The 20,855-nt window shown below is 41.6% G+C and overlaps 1 protein-coding gene and 1 long non-coding RNA gene across 8 annotated transcripts in view; one reads left to right on the top strand and one right to left on the bottom strand.

Annotated features, from left to right (window-relative positions):
• The window catches only part of TEAD1 (TEA domain transcription factor 1), a 252,506-nt gene extending 231,653 nt beyond the window's left edge, over positions 1 to 20,853 (top strand). For all 7 annotated transcript variants that reach the window (XM_079102706.1, XM_079102709.1, XM_079102707.1 and 4 more), the window contains 3 exons: positions 7,924 to 8,064; positions 12,411 to 12,563; positions 17,844 to 20,853. In XM_079102706.1, coding sequence (XP_078958832.1) covers positions 7,924 to 8,064; positions 12,411 to 12,563; positions 17,844 to 17,957 — 408 coding nt within the window. In that variant the 3' untranslated portion in view covers positions 17,958 to 20,853. The remainder of the gene's footprint in view (positions 1 to 7,923; positions 8,065 to 12,410; positions 12,564 to 17,843) is intronic.
• The window catches only part of LOC306639284, a 39,438-nt gene that overhangs the window by 12,115 nt on the left and 6,468 nt on the right, over positions 1 to 20,855 (bottom strand). The window lies entirely within an intron of this gene.

The raw sequence follows: 20,855 nt of genomic DNA, 5'->3' as shown, positions 1-20,855 counted from the left end.
AGGGGCAGCCGCTCAGCTGCCCCGCCCAGCCCTCCCCTCAGGACTCTGGATCCCACATCCTGGATAAGGCCTCACTGTTCCTTATCCTTGAAATGGGAAGGATCCTTTTTTGAAGATGGTTTTATTTTTAATATTTACCAAAAAATAAAGGGCATAAATATGAAATTAAATGATGGGATACGTCCTTGAATAAACAGGCTAACTGAGAGAGAAAGGTCATAGAGAAGAAACTAATCTGAACTTCTGTCTGTGGACTTAGGTGTTTTTGTTGGAGTAATGAATCTAAGGAGAAGGACGATTAAACAAGATTCAGGGGACTTTGTAGTGGTGTGTTTTTGTTTCTTGCTCTGTGACACAGTCCGCTTCCTGTATCCACCTTCAGAACTTGCCTCTGCTTCCACCCTGTGTTGTTTTCCAGACCTGCCTGCAAATGGAGCTCAGAGTCTTTAATTCACTCAGCACACTCTTGCCAATATTTGCCTGTTTCAGAAAGAATTCTGGAATGTCTGTAATCATGTCTTTGCGGCAAAGGTGGTGATTTTGTACCTGTTGGAGCCATTGTACCCAGTGTGTAAGACTTGTCATAAGACACAAATCAGAAAAAGTCCCACATTTTCTGTTTGGAGAAAGCCACCGTTGGGAGTGTGCCACATGCTGACGAATGAGGATCGGGGCTAAGGCTGACTGCCTTGACAGTCCTCACGTTTATAGATTCTGAACCACCGTCTTCACTCAGAAGGTCTCAGTAGATGTGTTGTGAGGCTATGTCCTGGCCAGTATTTCAACTTGACAAGTTAATAGGAGTGATTGTTGGTATTATTAACAGCTGCCAGTGTGCAGCACATTACAGTTTACAGATATGCATTATCTCCTCACCTCACCACAGTGGCCTTTGGACACAGGTCACCTTCTCTGTGGTTAAAGGAGAGAGAAGTGAGACCTTGCTGCCCGTGCTATCAGTCAGGTGTCTGACGTGAGATAATGACAGAGGAGAGGCAGCATTCCCAAATGACTAGTGGAGTACAAGTCTGAAACCAGGATGAGGCTTTATAAAAATAGATGTAAAACCGGAATCCTGGGAAACATTGAGAATCTGAAGGGCCCGGCCCCATGGGTGGGGAGAAAGAGAGGAAAGGTGAGCTTAAGGGAGAAGCGAGAGAATTGCAGAAGTGTTTTACAGAAAGGTCCTTAAGTCTGCAGTGCCCCAAGAGTTGGAGGGAGGTGATTCCGACTTAACAGGTGTGGTTGGCAGAATCGTGGTGCTGCAAAGCCATTTACATCTGTATCCATGGTGTCTGTAAGAATGCCACACTACACAGCCACGGGAAGGGACATTGCTGATCCACAGGTGGGAGGCTATCTTGCATTATCTGAGTGAGCCCAGGGTCGTCATAAGATTCCTTAAAAATGGAAAAGGGAAGCTGGGTGTGGAGATTCATCCCAGCGACTGGGGAGACTGACACAGGAGTAAGTTCAAGGTTCAGCTCGTCAACTCAGTGAGACTCTGTCTCAAAGTAAAAGGACTGGCCATGTGGCTCAATGGTAAAGTGCCCCCATCCCCACACACCAAAGTGAAATCTCCAGCACCAGAAAATAAAAAAAAAAAAAAAAAAAAAAAAAAAAAAAAAAGTGGAGGGACACAAGAGAGAACAAGAAGAAATTAGGAGAAATAACAGCTGGCAGAGTGGGATTTGGTGGCTTTGAGAATGGAGGGCAAGGGCCACCAGACAAGGAATGTGGGTGGTCCCTAGAAGCTGGGAGAGGCAAGGATGCAGATTTCTCTCCACAACCTCCAGAAAGACACACGGCCCAGCCCATACCCAGTGAGACCCGAGCCGGACTTTTGACCTACCAAAGAGCAAGATCAGTTAATGTTGGTTTAAGCCACTAAATGTGTGGCAGTTGGTTAGCAGCAGCTGTAGAAAGCACATTTGACAGGAAGAAGGGTTACCTAACAGCAGTGCCCAGCAGTGTTATCGAAATGATGATATTCTTGGGTCTGAAAGTACTTAACAGCAGGGCAGTGTGGGTCAGGCTGCTGTGGAAGGGATTCCACAGTGTGGGCAGGAGAAGCAGTCGTCCTCTGAACTTCATTCATACTGGGGTGGACTGGGAGAAGACTTCCCAGAAGGGCCCATGTCCCTGACTTGCCTTCCCCAGCCACACCAGTAAATATTTTTTAACACATCAGAACCTGGCCTGTGGCCAACCTGTTTTGTCTAGCCCAGAGTGCAGAATATAGTTTGCATTTGGCATGTATTAGGAAGGTAATTTGCTGGGTTTTAGCTGTTTCTTGGATTAAAAAAAAAAAAAATTATTTGCTCTTGGAAAACATCCTGTGGTCAGATGAAAGCCGATTAGGCAGAAATCGTTTGAATCCTAAGAGCAGTACATTTTTTCCCCTTATTTTTTTTGCCTTCAGCGGTACATAAAATAGGTTTGCTTTACCCCCTGAGTTTTCAGTTGGGGTGAATGTGTCAGTGGGGTGAGTAATGAGCTCTGCACGAATTCCAGACTCATTAGAGTGTGCCTCCTTTGTTGTTGATTTGATGCTAACGTTCTTTCTTTGATATTACCTTGTCTCCATGGGAGTCCGGTGACCACATTTCTTTCTGGACGAGTCCTAATACCATCAACTGACAGATAATTATCTTTCACATCAATACCTCCTCCTAGAAAATTCCTGAAGAGCAGCTGCAATGTGGTTGGATGGCTGCGTGATTATTTTCCAGGTTCAGGGGTAATTGCAGAGCAGTTGATAGCAAATTGCTTATTACCATTAGTTAGGAAGCCTTTGACCATCTAACCTATTAAATGCACACTAATAGTTAAATAGAGTTTTCTCCAACTGCAAAGAAAAAGAAGCAGCAAGATAATTCAAAAACGACCTGTGCCTGTTATCTAAACAAAGACTAGTTGCACATAAGCCTTACAACCCAGCAGTGGTAGTCCTAGGAACTACAGTGTTCATCAAACGCATGTCCAAGAATGCTCTCGGCCACAAGCTTCATAAGAGGTCAAATTTGGAAACATCACCAATGTCCATTAGTCGCAGAATGGATTGTGACATTTTTCGTTCAATGGAATGAGGATGAACACACAACCACATAATTGAATCCCCCAAAATGCTGGGCCAACGAAACTAAACATGAGAGTGAACACTGTGAATCCATGGATTTAAAGCTCAAAAATACCCAAAACTAAGGTATGATGTTTTAAGATCATGACTACCCTTGTCACGTGGATTGTGACTGCAAAGTAGCACCTACCTGCAGGTGCTTCTTCATCTGCATTCTGGTTCATTTGAAATCTAATTGAGTTGGAAACTTCTGATCCACGTACTTCTCTGAATGTGTGTAATACTTTAATTTTGTGTAAAGCACTTAACTCTGACAACTTTAAAACTCAGTAGTTGTCAGCATTGTTTCTGAGTGTGATAATTTATAATAGATACTCTCTAATAACTTCCTCATTTATAATTCATACCATTATCACTACAGATCATTCATTCCCAACTAAAACTACAGCAGAATTATTTGGGGAGTTCTAAGATGGTGGTTCACCAAGGTAGGTGGTGGGCAGAATCTGAGCCAGATGCAGGCAATGAGGATGTTGCTTGTCTGTAGGAAAGTTACAAATAATGGCAGAACCATCACAAATAAAAAGGCTCCCTTTTTATTATCAACATGTACCCACAGTTCTAAATAATGTCATGGATAAAATATTCACAAAAAGAAAAGAAAAAAAAAAATCCCTTCTTGGCAAGTCATATATAATTGGCTAAGTTAGTGTCGAATTTTTAATTTATATATGCATTTGTACAACATATATGCTTCCAAACTGGCACACACATCACCCATCCATTATATTACTTATCCTTTAGTAATACAGACCCAGCAAGGGATTCATTTGCAAAGTAAGTTCTTACAGTTCGGAGTCAGTTGAACCTGCTTCGCGTTGTACAGCCACACCACGCTCCTTTTAATGTTGGTTTAAACATGAGCAGCAACAGCGGCACAGTGATGGTGGAGTTGAAAGCGTGAACTGGAGTTGCTTCATTTCTCTCACTCTCCATTTCTGCTTTTGGAATCTTGGTGTTGAAGTTTTAAGCAGCTGAAAAAGTGTGCTGATGAATACTAGAAATGATTTTGCTAGAGATAGAAAAAAGGGATTTAAAAGATGACCCACTCTAGTTGACAAGACCTGCTAGGCAGGTCACTGTGGTGGGACGGCTACTTCCTTTCAGCGTAAAACCTGGGAGAATGGAAACATGACATGTGAAAGATTGCCAGTATCAGATCATGATGAGTGCCATCCTAAACTTCATTAATGTTTCTAAATCGTATATATACTCATGTATCATTTTGTATATTTTAAGCAATGGAGGGTGGTACTTTTGAAAAGTTACTCCATTCACTCTCCCATGGACAGCCCCCCTCCACAAGGGCCTCATAACCAAACACCTCACTGCTTGGATTGTCACCAGTCCTTCAAGACGACTTGATGTCATCGGAAATATCTATTTCATTTCAGTTATAATGTTAAGTTGTGATATTACCTCACGATTCCTTTGTTTCACCTAATTACTCCTTTTCAATACTAGAAACTTTTTAAAATTGAAAGAGCAAGAATTTGTAGTCCTCCTTTCCTGCTTAACATGAATTGATTACTGCCACATTGTTAGAGAGCATCCCAAACATTCACAGCAGAGCGTGTGTTCAGTTATGGTGTGTCTGTGCAGTGGAACAGTATGCAGCCCCTAGAAACTGTTCATTTGTTTAAAAAATGCATTAATATTGATATTCTGTATCAGTACTGAGTACTAAGTTACTTTTTTTAAAGCAAGATTTCAAAGTGACTACAATTGAGCTATTATTTGTGCAAAAAAAAGTAAAACGGAAGGTATACACATGGACATCTGCTAAATATTTCCAAAAGGACACTTGAGAACACGAGTCACTCCTGTCAAGGTTGACAAGTTCATGAATAGAAATATAACCGTGCACAAATTTTACAGTTTTTTTCTCTCCTTACCATGCATTTAATTTGACTTTTTAAAAAGTCCTGAAACTTTTTGGACTAAACTACATCACAATAGTTAGAACATAATTCTCTCTTTTGCGTGCTTGCATGTATGTGTACACACACACATACAAACATACACATACAGAGGGAACGTCACTAATATCCCTCTACTGCAAAATGCCTGAGCTACCTTTCAGAGTAGCATGTTCCAAGATGGAAGCAGAGTAAGGCAGCGGCCTCTCTTGAAGACCTGCTTTTAATGCATGTTGTTCACAGGTGCGGTGTTCAGGGCTCCTGTGTGGCTAGGATGCATGGGTGGCCTTTCCTTCTTGGAGGCTGGAACCTCTGTAGCCTTAAATGCAGATCTCAGCTTGCATCAGTTTCCACTAAGCGGCTGCTCTGTGGAGCCACATTTTAAAACCTTGAATGTGAGAAAAAATGCACCTCTGGGAATTGTATTTATTTATGATCAATGCCCCATATAATTCCAAAGAGCAGAATGCGAGAAAGTTCACTACATGTATGGATAGTATAAAACTGGACAAGTGCAAGTGAAAGCAGATTAGAAACCAGCAAAAGGAGCTACACATGGTTGCCAGCTACTAGGAGCACTTGGGATGAGGTAATTGCTGAACACTGAATTTAGCCTTGGATTTCTTGGCTCATAAGGTGAAAGGGGAAATGTAGAATATATGGTTCTCTTATCTAAAGGTGGGAAATGGGAAGTTTTGCCCACAGGACTGGACATTTTCCTAATATTCAGTTCAGAAAGGAAATCCACATGTATATCTTCATTAAAACATATATGACTTGGGTGTCCATGGTGGTTAGGACCTACCAGAGTTTTTAAATTAGCTAGTCAAAATGTGCTGAACCTCACAAAATATAAAATCCTGTTTGTGTTGAACCTGCCCACCTCTGTCTTAACAGCTGGCACGACACCGCGTGCGTGACCACCTCTCTTTTGGATGCAGTAACGTGATCACCTGTCTGCACTCACTCTGCTTCTTTCTCATCTCCAAGCCGTGGTCAGCAGTGCCTCTTCAGATCCGGTTCCGTCCTGTCACTGCTCTCTCCTGTTGCTCAGCTCCCGGGTGCCTGGGGTCTGAGGTTCTAGGTCCCCAGCCCCCCATTTCCCCTGCTGCTTCCTCTCCTTTGCTGTCTCCGCCCCTCCCTTTTTTGTCCTCCTTTCTGGTGGTGTGCCTTCCCAACACCTCTTCTCTCCTACGGCATGTTCCTCCCACTGAAACATAGCTTCTTTCTTTGGACTCCAGCTTTCGCAGAGGTTCAGAGCATTCCTGACTCCTGGGGACCCTCCCCACTATTTGTTCCGTGTCCTTCTGTACCCCTCTCAGTGGGGCTTCCCTCCTTTTTGATACCTTCCTTGCTAAATCACAAGTCCCGGGAGAGGAGGCACTGACCTAACTTTCAGCCCAGGGCCTGGTGTGTGGCAGGGAGTCAGGAGGTATTTGGGGGGAGGGTGGACCCATTCCTCAGTGACTGCCTTGGTCTGTGCTTGGCCTGCTGTGTCCTCACATTTTGGAAGGAGGACTGGGCACGGTAGTGCACACCTGTAATCCCAGCAGCTTGGGAGGCTGAGGCAGGAGGATCTTGAGTTCAGAGCCAGGCTTAGCAACAGTGAGGTGCTAAGCATTCAGTGAGACCCTGTCTCTAAATAAAATCCAAAATAGGACTGGGGATGTGGCTCAGTGGTTGCCCCTGAGTTCAATCCCCAGTACCCACTCCCCAAAAATATTTTTTTTGGAAGGGAGACAGGTGTGAAAGCCAACTCGTGAAGGCCCTTTATACTGCATTCATCCATTCATGAGGGCAGGATCCTAACACCTCCCGGAAGTAGAGGTGTTGCCTTGGAGATTTAAGTTTCCAACCCACAAATGTTGGGGGCACACATTCAGACCATAGCAGTGGCCCGAACACTTCAGCAGCCTTCTCCTGCAGTGTACATTTTATCCTGCTGAGACACTATTCTCTGAAGTACAGCTCTGTACAACTCTTTGCTTCTTGGCACCCAAACTTCGATGGGTCCTCATTTCCTACAGGCTATAACCCACACCCCTTATTTAGCCCTCCACGACCTGGGCCCAAGTTTTGTATTTTCAAACTCCCTTCTCCCAGTCCCCTTAGTCCTTACGTTGAAGCTGGAATGAAGCACCGTGGGCTTCTGCCCAGTCTTCCCTCAGCTCATGCTGTTATAACGGTCCCTTAACTAAGACCTGGCTAAAAGCAGTGCCTTCCATGGTTTGAACTCTGAGTATCTTTGACATGCTAATTGTGTCCTAGCTGCATGGCAGCTATTTTATATGCCTATCTTCCATGTTAGGTTGTGGACAAGCCCTGTCCAGGTCTAGTACGAACCTCCTATAGTAGGTACTTACTAACAGGTTGGTAAATGAGTGACAGCTATTCGGCCTCTCTTTAAGTCAGTCATTCGTAGGAACCGTTTCCCTCAGGATGCGGTATTTCTTGTAGTTTCTGTTTAACATATATAACAAATGGCTAGTCAGCTGCAGAGTCTCCTGTTCTTTTAAATATCTCTAAAGACTAGTGAGTATGAATCTAATTTGTCCTGTTGTCTGCACACATTTCAGAGACTGCTAATCTATCTTTTGTTACAAAGGTACAGTGTTATTCTAATCCTGAATGCAAGAAAGCAAAACAGAATGGAAATGCATAGCATGGGCCTTTCAAGGGAAGATGCCCAGATTAGCACCATCCAGAAAGTGACTTCTGGGCATTGACCTTGTTTCTAGAAGAGCATCTGTTCCACACTGCCCCTCCCCTGGGCTCAATCACTGGTGGCCTTGCCCTGGCATTACTGTCTCAGCAGTGGAACTCCTGGATGAGAGAATAACCCCACCCCTGTTTCCTTTCCTACAGGCTGACTTAAACTGCAATATCCAAGACGATGCTGGGGCTTTTTATGGTGTAACCAGCCAGTATGAGAGTTCTGAAAACATGACGGTCACCTGTTCCACCAAAGTGTGCTCCTTTGGGAAGCAAGTAGTAGAAAAAGTAGAGGTAAGTTAGCCTGTAGTGACCAAGGCAGCCTGTTGGCTTCTTCAGTCTTTCATGGGGACAGAGAATTGTGCTTTTTTGATGTCTTCTCCTTTCCCTCCCACTTCTTTCTCTGTACTTTGAAAGGCAAAATGATTTGGAAGCACCTGAAAGCAAGTAGGAAGTCCAGTGACAGCCTCTGTGTCTGAAGCCGATCCTGCTCACCTGGTGTGCAGCCTCCTGGGGCCCAGGGGATGCTGGGTTGAGCCAGGTCCTCCCAGCCCACCCCCCAGATCCAAGTGCACTCCCAGCATTGTGGGTAACAGTCAGGTTGGCCTTCCATGGGCACGTGCCTTGTAAAATTCTGACACCTTGAGTTTGATACTGTTGCTTTTACTCTTTCCACTCCCTCTATTTTAATTGCTTTCACTGCATTTCATTCTGTATTAGGATCAAATATTTACTTACAGCTTTTACATTTCTTGCCACCCTCCCTTTAAGCAAACGTGTGTTGGTTTTATCCGGGGTGAGCTGCTTCGCAGTCGGCTTACCTTTTGAAGTTCTGCTTTCCCAGGCTTTCCGCCCCTCCCCAAATTGGTCCATGTTTAGTGAGTAGTTTATTTGTAGCAGATCAGGACCTCTCAGGTCCAGGAGCCCAACCTGGCTGACAGAGACTCTGTTGCAGGGTGAGAGAGCATGACTTGTGGAGTCAGGATGAGAGCCAGAGGTCACAATCACATTTCATCCTTGCTATTAATAGAGATAAGGATATAAGGTATTCAAGAGGAAATAGGGGAGGATTATAGATGCAACAGGTAAAGACTGGAAATCTCAATTGGGAATTCTGAGTATTAAGGCAAATTAAAGCGGAGGGAATAACAACTCAGGATGAGGATTAAATTTGGGGAGCAGCAGCTAGTCCTGGGTGTGAGTAGCAGGAGACATAGCAGAGATCAGAAATCATAAAACACAGAGGCAGGGCAGGGGCTCAGCATGATGCTTAGGAAGCCCAAAGAGAGGGTAAGAAAGAAGCTGTATAATGAGACAGACTGGGAGAGCTGGAGGAAATGTGGTTACCCACAGTTGGTTGGGAGCATGGAGGGTTCATGTTAGGCAAGTGTTAGCTGAACAGCCACGCTGCAGGGGTCTTCTCTGTATGTGGACTTCTCTGCCTGGACAGGTGCCTGCGAGAAAAGGTGAACCAGATGATTTACTTATTTTCCCAGTTTCAAACTATTCTTCATGGGGTCCTTGGATGGTAGAACCAAAGCTCTTTTCAAGTTCAGGGAGGAGGGAGAAATTGCTTTTTGACTCACAAAATCCCAGGAATTTTCATGGAGAAGATGGTTCTGAGTGTGGCAGGTTTGCGTTATTTAAAGATTTTAATTTATTTAGAATGTATGCCCACATTTGGTGTGAAGTAGTAGGATGCTTATATTTTCTTCCAGGTTCACAGGCACTTGTGTCTAACCATTTATTAAGAGATTATTTATTTCCGGTTGAGCAGGTCTGTTCCCTTTAACTTGCCATCTATGTTGGGAGCTATTCCTCGGCTCCACTTTATTCTGCCCACTTTTTTTTTTCTTTTTCTTTTTTTTTTTTTTTTTTTATTAAAATATTTTTTATTTTTACAGACACATTTTGATTCATTGATTGTACACAAATGGGGTACAACTTTCATTTCTATGGTTGTACACAGTGTAGACTCACATCATTCATGTAGTCATGCATATACATAGGGTAGTACTGTCTGTTTCATTCTACTGTTTTCCATCCCCACCCCCTCCCACCATCTTTTTCTATGTATCCAGATACCACATGAATTTAATACAGTGGCTTGATAGTAGGTTCTGATATTGGTGAAGCAAGTCAATCTCATTCTTTTCATGTTTTCTGAGCTAGTAACGGGCATTTCTAGTTTTTTTATTATTTCTTACTTTTCATTTGCTAAAACTTCATTAGAGTCATATCAGGAAAATAGTGATGGTAGTATCCTTCTGTAGTTCTAATGTTAGTAGAATTATTTTGGAGTTGTTGCCATTTATGAGTATAGTTAATATTGGCTTTTGTAAATGGTATTTATTACATTTTTACAGTGTTTTTTTTTTTTTCCGTTTTGCTTAGTTTTTTTTTTTTTGTTTGTTTTTTTGTTTTTTGGTACCCAGGGATTAAACTCAGGGGAACTCAACTACTGAGCCACATCCCCAGCCCTGTTTCATATTTTATTTAGAGACTGTTGCTGAGGCTGGCTTTGAACTCTCCATCTTCCTGCCTTAGCCTCCCCAGCCGCTGGGATTATAGGTGTGTACCACCCGGCTTGCTTAGGGTTTTTATGAGGAATAGCTGCATTAGTTTATCAAGTGCCTTCAGCACCTCTTGCTACATGATTTTGTCTCTAATTTGTTGATGGCAGTTGAGTCAATGAGGTTCCTGTGTATGAACATCCCCAGCATTCCAGAAGAAAGTTCTGCTTTGGATATGTTACTAAATTCTCTGTGCTTATGTTACATCTCATCATGATAGTTTTTAAACTTTTTTTTTTTTTTTTTTTTTTTTTTTGGTGACCTATCAATGTTTCAGTATTGACTTACATTCATTAATAAAGGAATTAGTATGTGTATCTGTTTTTTGTTGTTGTTGTTTGTTTGTTTGCTTTTTGCAGTGCTGGGGATTGAACCCAGGGCCTTGTGCTTGCAAGGGCAAGCGCTCTAGGCAATCTGAAGCTATATCCCCAGCCCTGGTGTACCCTGTTTTTGTAGCCTACCATGAAATAGAATAAATAACAGGAAAATAATTATTCTCTAATAATTACATAAAACTTACCCGTGAAACAATTGCTCTTTAAATCTTTTTTAAAAATCTGTTTTAATTAACAAAAAAAATCAATGTATTTATTGTATACAATTGTGAAATTTTGGGAATTATGTATACATTGTGAAATGGCTAAAATTTGAGCTAATTAGCATATTGCATACCACTCATTTCTCTCTTTTGTGGTGAAAATACTTAAAACATTTGGCAGTCTTCCAGCAGTATAATATATTCTTACTAACTGTAGTCTTCATTGTGTATAATTGATCTCTTGAACTTATTCCTCCTATCTAAATTTGCATTCTTTGTGGTCTCTATATCTTCTACAGTGGTAAATATTTAAGATACTTTCTAGTCCTGGTCATTTCAGTCATTGATCTCTTGGCTTTTTCCACTTCTTTTTTGTTTGATATTAGCACTTTGAGTTTTCTAGGAAAGCATCCCTGTCCTCTAGGTTCTTTGCTGCCTGAAGCAGATGTAATGGGCCCTCTTGAAGTTGGGGTGCAGGGGTGTGGGGGTGCTGGGGAACAAGCCCTGGACCTAGTGCCTGCCAATGTTCTAAGCCCTGAGCTGTGCTCCCAGCCCTGTACAGCTTCTCATCTCTACCACAATTGTGGTTTTGCCTCTTTTTTTTTTCTTCTCCTTTTTAAGCAGTACAGGGCTTATTTTTTTGTCCTTTTAAAGAACTAGTTTTTAAATTTATTCTGTACACATTTTAAATTTGTTTCATTGATTTGAGCTTTTATCTTTGTTAATTTCCTATTCCTGGTTTCCTTTGGTTTCTTTGTGGTTTGGGTTTACTTTGTGGGGCTTGTGCTTCTTTTTAAATGTGTATTTAGTTCTGCAATTTTTTGTCTTTAATGGTGAAGGCATTAGGAGGCTGCTTCATGAAGTTTCCTTCAAGTAGAGCTTAAACTGTGTCCCATAAGTTTGGATACATTTTCCTTCTCATTGCTCTTTTGATAGCTTATAATTTCCTTTTTAATTCCTTTTTCATCCAGGTGATCTGGAGTGTTTCTAATTTCTGAGTACTTTCATAGGTTCTTCAAACTGCATATACATTAGCCTACCTGCCCTCCCTCCCCTCCTTTCCCTCTCTCCTTCCTTCCTTTCATCCAGGGACTCATGATAAATGTGAGGTGACCATTTTTCCTTTTCCTAAAGTAGGTAAATTATCTGTACAGGTCTTTGGGCCTGCAAGGCCTTATCACAGTAAAGAGGGACTTCTCTGGTCTCTTTGAAGAACTGTAACTTCCTGGGGGCTGTTCTCGGATCTCCAGGAAGAGAATCACTAGTAGCTGGTTTGGGGTTTTGGTGTTTTTGTTGAAGATACCATCTTTCCACAATCTTTTTCTTTTAACTTCCAGGAAATGATGGACTCTGCATATAGCAATAGTATTTGGATATAGTATTTTTAAAAAAGTCAACTACCTGGATTGAATGGCACATAACAGACAATTCATATAGAAAAAGCAATATGCTTTTATAGATAGTAATAACAGTTTCTTGTATTTTGAGGTCAAAAGTATAAAAATGCTCAAATCCTTTTCTCCCAACAGACGGAGTATGCAAGGTTTGAGAATGGCCGATTTGTATACCGAATAAACCGCTCCCCGATGTGTGAATATATGATCAATTTCATCCACAAGCTCAAACACTTACCCGAGAAATATATGATGAACAGTGTTTTGGAAAACTTCACAATTTTATTGGTAATGGGTTTTGTCTTTTTTGTCTAGGCAGACTCTGCCATGAGGCTTGCTGGGGTGGGACTAGGGAGCCACCAAGGCATCTCTCTGCCAAAAGAACTTGACTGTTAGATGGGGCCCTGGGTGGTCAGCTAGCAGTGGAACTCACAGTTTCCATTGAGCACACTTGGACTATATTTGGGTTTGAGTCAGTAGAAGAAGAAGTAGTCTCATCTGGGGTTTCTAAACTTGGCAAGAACTAGAATTCAGATGGTATTAAAAAGTGGTGATCCTAGTTTCTCAATTCCAGCTGCAACATCAGAAAGTTCTAAAGAACCATTTAAAATCTGGTACCCAGGCTGACCCTTGGTTCACTCATTCAGATTCTCTGAGGGTTAGATTCAGGCATGTATATTTTTTTTAAAATTCCACAGGTAATTTCCCAGTGTTAGCCGCAACTGAGTCTCAGCAACTATATAAAATGCAAATCATAAATGAGACAGAAGCTGAGTCCATAGGTTTGCATTTCAAACACACCTTGACTCACTTCTTGAAGGATTTGCAAAGCCTTTTATGAGATAACATGTATTAAGAAAATACAAGCTATCCTGAGAGAAATAAAAATTAGAATAGAATAAAGTGACCAGGAAGGGAAAGGAAAATGTTCTTCAAAAACTGAAAAATATGATCAAAACTTAAGGGGAGAAGCTGAAGGGAAAGAAAAGATGGATAGTGCTCAAAATCCTTGACAGGAAGCTTTACCTGTCCCCCCAGACAGTGCAGGGGATTACGTTGATATTTTTGCTTTAGGCTAACTTCTCCTAGGAACTTCATTTGAGAACTTTGGAAAGGTTATGAGGAATAGCATTTTATACTTAGAAAATACCTAGTAAGGTTTTTTGGTTTTTTGGTTTTTGTTTTTTTTTAGGCTCACTCATTAAAAAAAAAAAAAAAATTCTTGATTAAATTGAAGGGAAAATACCAAACAAACTGGTAGGAACAATTTTGTTAAAAGGGGTAACTGGATATACTGTGGTCACGTATTCAGCCCTCTGACAGCTTACTTCATTACTCTTTGTTACTAAGATTAAGAACTAGAGTACTCTCTAGTAATTAGAAAAATGCAAATTAAAACAACTCTAAGATTTCATCTTACTCCAATTGGAATGGCGAGTATCAAGAACACAAACAATAATAGATGTTGGCGAGGATGTGGGGAAAAAGGCACACTTTTACATTGCTGGTGGAGTTACAAATTGGTGCAGCCACTCTGGAAAGCAGTGTAGAGAATCCTCAGAAAATTTGGAATGGACCCACCTTTTGACCCAGTTATCCCACTCCTCGGTTTATACACTGGGGAATTCTTTACCTGGAATTTTGGTTCCATTTCGTCAGTGGTTCTCAATCAGTGATACACTTTTTTTTTCATTGTTGTTGTTTTTAAACAGGCTCTCTCCCAAACCTGTACCCCATTCCAAAACCCGATTTATACTTTTTACCTGTTTCCATAATGTAAATAGATCCCCTCCATGGGCAATCTCAAGCTACCAGTGATTGTCTAGTTCATGAAATTTCTTAATATTAACAATAACATTCATAAGCCAGTAGAATCCAGCTCCCCATATATCACTGTTAAAAAGAAAAAAAAAAAATCAATTTTTAAAATTTAAAGCCCTTCACATATTAGATTCATCCAGGAAACTTTTAAAAAATCTGAGGGCCTGAGCCCCACTTCAGATGAAATCTCTGGGGTGGGGTCCAGCATCATGTTTTTTTGTTTAATTTTAAAGCTTTCCAGATAGTTGAAGTGAGCAGCTAGGACTGAAAGCCACTGCTGTAGTGGACTGGCAAATGAGCTTCAGGGCGTCTCAGAGCTCACTGGGACAAATTGGCATGCAACTGGCAAACAGTTTTGCATGTGAATATGTTCTAGGGAGACAATCTCAGTGGATTCTCAGATATGCCTATGTGCTTCTGTACTTCAGAAACCAGTAATTTGAAGAAGAATTTGGAATACCTGATCTGTAATACTATTCCTTAGTTTCTTTTTCTCTAATGGACTTTTGGTGAAAACTGAGTGGTTCTAATGTGGGCACTGGCTAGAAGCAGGTACTTGTCGGAGGTTTTCTCTGCTGCTATTTAAAGAACAGGTATAGCAGCTTAGCATTCAGGGTAAGCAAGCTGGAATCCTGCTGTGCTTTAAACAGTCTCAGTCCTTAGAACTCTTGAGTGGATGACCACCACCTCTTGGAGGGAGTCTAGCTGCTGCTTAAAAGCCAGCATTGTCTGTTTCTGCACATTAAGGAAGATGATATTCCCAGGCCGTGACTTTCTATGAGCACAGTGGAATGAATATGGTCAGGAAATGTCAGAGAACCTATTTTCCCACAAAGCCCAGGTAACTGTCAGGAGTGCTTCCTCAGGACATGTGACTTCAACCAACATGGTTATCCAGGGAACTTAGGTTTGATTAATAACTTCACTAAGAAGTTGCAGAAATTTCTTTGATATGAGGAATTGATAACCTCCAATAAGCATCTACTAGAAAATATCATAGTTATAAAAAAATCTGCAATTAAGCCAGCACTCCTGGATTATGAAAGTCATGTCATCTAATTGATGAACAGGAAAAATTACACTTCCCAGCTGTGTCTGAGGGACAGGCCATTATGGAAGCTGCTGGGCAAAGTCGGAAGGACTTCACTGGGTGTTTGAATACAAAACCCTGTGTCATCAAGACCAATTCCAGACCGTACTGACCCAATGAAGTGGGTTATCTGATTACATCAAGTTGATTGGGAAGTTGAGCTGAACCTGTCAATGGTGGGGCCCTAGAGACAATAACTGCACAGAGCTGAGGAGAAAGACAGCAGTTGAGCTGTGGACCACACATGCTGCTTTCTTTGAGGTCATATTTAGACATAACAGCTAATGGAATCATTTTTGTTTTCTCCTTTTGAATCTCAGTTACAAAGCCCAAATGAGGTATGTTCTTTCATAGAAAATTTGTGAGAAAATAGGATACAGCCTAGAGGTTTTAGGCACTGTGCTCCATAGATCCTTTGTAAATGGTATGCTATAAAATTCTTGCTACAAAAACCATGGGATCGGGGGCTGGGGGAGATAGCTCAGTTGGTAGAGTGCTTGCCTCATAAGCACAAGGCCCTGGGTTCAATCCCCAGCACCGCCAAAAAAAAAAAAAAAAAAAAAAAAAAAAAAAAAACATGGGATCATTTTTATTCCCATTTTTATGGATAACGATCAGCAGGCCTACCCGGGTCACAGGGTCAATAATAAAGACTTGACAGAAAAAACCACTTTGCAGGATAATTTCAATAGTCATGAAATCAGAGGGCTTGGTTTAGGGCCCATCTCTACTTTATGATCTTGCACAGTCATCTGAAGTCTGCAGACCTCAGTCTCTGCACCATTTATAAACAAAGGCTTCACTGCATTCTCTACCTCAAAGGTATAATTGAGAGTGCTTTAATTCATATCAACAAACTGTGGGATTAGATTGAGTTAGCTACTGAGAAGCAATGCAATGAAACACAGTGCTATACTGCAGTTACCATGGCCTTTAGGGTGATAGAGGCAGGCAATAGACCATTACAATACAAGGTTATGGTTCTGGGCTACTAGGCATCATGGTGGGGTGGGGGATTCTCAGGGCTAACTTTATGTTGCTTTGACAGATAAACATTTTCGGATTTACCAAAAGGGGGGTGCATTCTGTGAGTACTGTACATGGGTGTCAGGTGTAGTGATGTTGCAGTGAGCTGGACAGGCCTTCCTGGGGGAGGGGGAAGGCAGGCATTCTTCACGTCATCACTAAATGGATGGGAACTCTAACCAGCTGGTGACAGGCAGAGGGAACTTAGTGCTAAGAGAATTAAGAGGAGGATTCGACCTGGTTCAAGGGGATGGGGAAGGCCTCCTGAAGGAAAAAGAACTGAATGGCCACCTTGAACAAGTTGAACCCTGAGCAGATTAACTCCTCAGCTCCTTCTCACCAGAGGGAAATAATAATAGCTCCCACTCATAGAGTTGTTGGAATGTCGTATGAGACGATCTGTGGAAAGCATTTAATGTTGAGTAGATGTAGAGGTAAGCAATCAGTATGTGTTGGTTACTGTGTAAATTTCCATTCATTCAGCAAATATTAATTAAATGACCATGTGTGCCATGCACTGAGCTAGTTACTGGGAAACATGGTCCCTGATCTTCAGGAATTTATAGTCCACTGAATGAGATGGATGTTTAAAGGAAAAAAAAAAAAAAAAAACTCACACAATTTTTAGGGAAAATCGAAAATACTATGAGACTTAGTCTGGGAATATTAACTTGACTGCCTCAAGGTCAAGAGAAGCAAATGCAGGAAGCAGCCTGATGCATAGGGGAAAAGGGGTCTGTGACAAGCCAGACCAGGCCTCTCCAGTTCAGGATGTTTTCAAAACACAGAAGTCATGGGAGAGTCACTGAAGTGGCTCGAGTGGGGAAGTTTGGTAGATTTGCACGTAGAAGCTTCCTTCTGAGGATGGCATGGGGAACTGCGATGGAGGAGAGGAGAAGAGGCAGCGGTGATTTGGGCCAGAGTGTGCCAGGGTTGGCCATGGGTTGAGGAAGGAGACAGCTTCCGGAGCCTACCTGAAGGGGTAACAGATGGTGTTTCAGCATACGTTTGGAAGGTAAAGGCCTGTGCCCGGGGGAAGATTGTCACTAGACATGATTCCACCCATACCACGATCCTTTACATGGCACATAAAAGTTTTGTTGAGTCCAAGCTCTGCCTACCATACATGAGGCCCTGGGTTTGATCCCTGCAGGGGCAGTGGCAGGGGACAGGGGGAATATCATACACCACACACCACACACACACACACACACACACACACACAACAAATAAATAAAAATAAAGTAGGACATAATTACTTAGGATAAATAGTTTAGTTATCCCATGGGATAGAATTATAGAAAATTGCCTTAAGTATAAAGAAATCAGCCCTCAGAAAATACCCAAACACATAAACTGCACTGATTCTTGAGGTTCTTGGGCTTGGATGATGGACGAGACACCATCTATAAGGTCTTTCTTGCTAATGGCACCATGCTTGGATGGGGTTCAAGTTCTTGGAATATGTGTTAGATGGTGCAGAGTAAGGCTGACTGGATCTGTAACCCACTGATCCGACTTAAGACTGCTCTTCTTCAATTCAGTCATAGTCCTGGGGCACAGGGCCTTCTTCCATGTGGTACCATATATATATATGCCTTTTCTTTTTCTTTTTTATTTTTTTTTAACAGGTGGTAACAAACAGGGATACACAAGAAACTCTCCTCTGCATGGCCTGTGTATTTGAAGTTTCAAATAGTGAACATGGAGCACAACATCATATTTACAGGCTTGTAAAAGACTGAACATGATTATTTATATATATAGATATCTGTATATACACACACCTATGTGCACACACACACTCTCCATTATTGAACGACTGACTGTAAACCTCACCACGTGGGTGGTGCCCTGGCCCCGAGGTCACCCCGACTTTTCTAAGTCCTGTTTGAGTGAAGTCATTTTTTCATGTGTTCATACTATCATTGTAGCTGTGAAGTTCTGGTACAGTTGTAAAGAGAAATCAAGTTGTTTCTATGTGTTCTTCAGATCTGCAGCCCCCACAATTCCTCGGGAATGGAAAACCTAAACAACTCAGGTCTCTCTCTGCAGAGACCTGTTTCTTATTGTGGTAAAAAATATTAAGACAGAGCATTGGCCATGGGACATTTACTGCCTTTACACAAATGTATTTAGTTCTCTTTTTTTCCAACATGAAATTCTTGTTTTAAGATACAAGTAAAATTAATCTTTAAATATAAATGTAAATTAGTACACAAAACTAAGAATCTTTAGACTTATCTTTGTAACTAATTAGGGTGGAAGTTATGAAAGAATGTAATTCACTAAATTATTTTTTAAATGAAACCTTTCTTTCTTTTTGAAACCAAATGTTAAACTATAGCCTTAAGAAATGCTTGGTAGAAATATCCTAATGAGACAAATTGTACTTTTTTCCTCAAGGTTAAAACTAATCTTCTAATCCATTAAACTCTTGAACAGGTATTACAGAGGAAGAAAACTTCACCCCTTATCCTTAACATATATAGTATATTTAAAAATGTAAAATTGTATTGTACTAATGTGATGGTTGATTATTTAATGAAGAAGAAAGATGGCTCTTTTTGCAATAAGTAGATAAATACTGAAAAATCTAAACTTACAATGTTTATAGTCTTGTGTGTGCAGTTATATTTTATATGGACAACCAAATTTTTATATAAGAAGAGTAAACATTTGAACCACTGAAATTTAATAGCAAAATTTTAAATTTGGCATGAATACTGCACTGTGAGCTGCAAAGTACAGAGAATCCTGTGGCTGGGAGAAAATTTCAACAACCAAACAAGTAAAAGGCTCATCAGGCTTAGCAATCTCTGCTCCCCAGAAAATTGTAAGCATCCCTACCAGCCTGTGGACAAATTCTTTATTTCTGGTGACCCAATATGCGTAGGAACCTGCTGTGACTATATGTGTATGAATGTAAACAGTTATGTACACATATACAGACATGGTTATTCAACATTTGTAACATCTGTTTAGTGTTGCTCAGTTTGCTAGGTGCTGATACGTATGTATATCTCAGTCTGCATCTCTACTTAGATGTGTTCTCTCTAAGGATGTCCATTTCCTTGACATCTTTCAGTAAGACACAATGACCCTTGTTTGACTTAAGTTTAAGAGGCCCAGTGCTCTCTCTGTCTCTCTGTTTCTCTCTCTCTTTCTCTTTCTTCTCTCTCACCCTTTCAGATAGGCTCCTTCAGGAGGTTCTCTTTTTGGGGAGATTTAACTTTTCAGAGCAAGTATTCCAAGGCATTACCCAGGCAGAGCTGGTTTGATGTGGCCACATGTCTTGGGTTATTTTCATTATAAGTGCTTCGTTGGAGAGGGAAAAGAGGCTACCCCTCAACTCTCCAGAAGAAAATGATGATTTTTATAACTTTTAGAAATATGTGAACACAGTAGAACATAAAAAAAATTTCGTGAGGTGTTCACCAACGCTAGGACATAGTTCTGCCACGGCCAAGTGTCTTACACACACACTTCCTCGCCCCACCATCTGCTCTGACCCTGCTGTACGTTGTCTCATATCTTGTGGTCATGAGTGTGAGGGTTTGCCTGGCTTATGATAAAAAGAAAAGCACTGGACTAAACGTGATGTCTCCCCAAGGCATCACTGGTCATTAGAAAGACCAGAGAACATGCAAAACGTTCCCACTTGGAATGCACATCCTTGCATAAACAGTAGGGTGGTGCTGCTCATCGTCCCTCCAAAGTAAGGCCTGCCTTTGTTTCCTGTTTCCAAGCCAGCCTCTGAGGAACTGCCCTAGCTTCTGCCCTTCTGTCTGGTCTTCAGTCCAAGCTTTAAAGCTTCTTTCATGGTCATAATATTCATAAAGACTTCTGTCAGACACTCATAGGAAAGTGTCTTTGGCTTCTGTTTCCTCCATCTTTTCTCAACAGAACTCCCCCCCCACACACACACACATAACTCCCCCAGGACAAGGCTGTATGAGTGGGTGCAAATGACCTCATGCGGTATAAAGCCAGGCCAGCCCAAACTTCAGGGGCAGAAGTGTCTGGTTCACCCTCCCACACAGGAGTGAGGCTCTCATGTGCTACCTGGGGGGACTCTTGGGATTTACTTTCAAAGCACAAAAAAATTCTAGAACCCAAGAAGACCAGCTAGAGGATAAGCACTAGCTGCAGAGAAGGCCATACCTGGCCAACTGTCTTCACAGGGTCAGGCAAGGTCTTCTGCTGCCTGGCTGCCCACGTCTTCTTTCTCTGAATGTCCTTGGAGTTCATTTTGGGGGGTTTACCTGAATACCTTGAGAATTACTTTTAATTGAAATTTGCATTTAAAACAACTAAGATTTTTTAATCTTCTGCTAAAACTTTTGTCAGGACAAATATTTTCCCTATCTTAACTACTGGTCCAGTTATTCTAAACTCTGGGGCTTGCTTTCTTTGTCTCTCCCAAATTAACCCTTTGGGTGGGACTTGTGTCCTCATACCTAATCCAAGTCTCTGACCCTTCCTCCTGGATGTTTCTTCCTTCTGCCTTTGTCTTAAAAGTTTCCTAAACCATAAGGAAGCCTTTGCAAAACTGGTCCTCACCTCTCTCCCAGGTGCTCTCTCCTGGTGACCTCCAGTACCAGGTGTGCCTGAGACATCTTGTGCTTTCACTGCAGAGCTCA

Source organism: Sciurus vulgaris (genome assembly GCF_902686455.1).
Source record: "Sciurus vulgaris genome assembly, chromosome: 11".
Classification (NCBI taxonomy): domain Eukaryota; kingdom Metazoa; phylum Chordata; class Mammalia; order Rodentia; family Sciuridae; genus Sciurus; species Sciurus vulgaris.
This window is presented reverse-complemented; position numbering and strand designations above follow the sequence as displayed.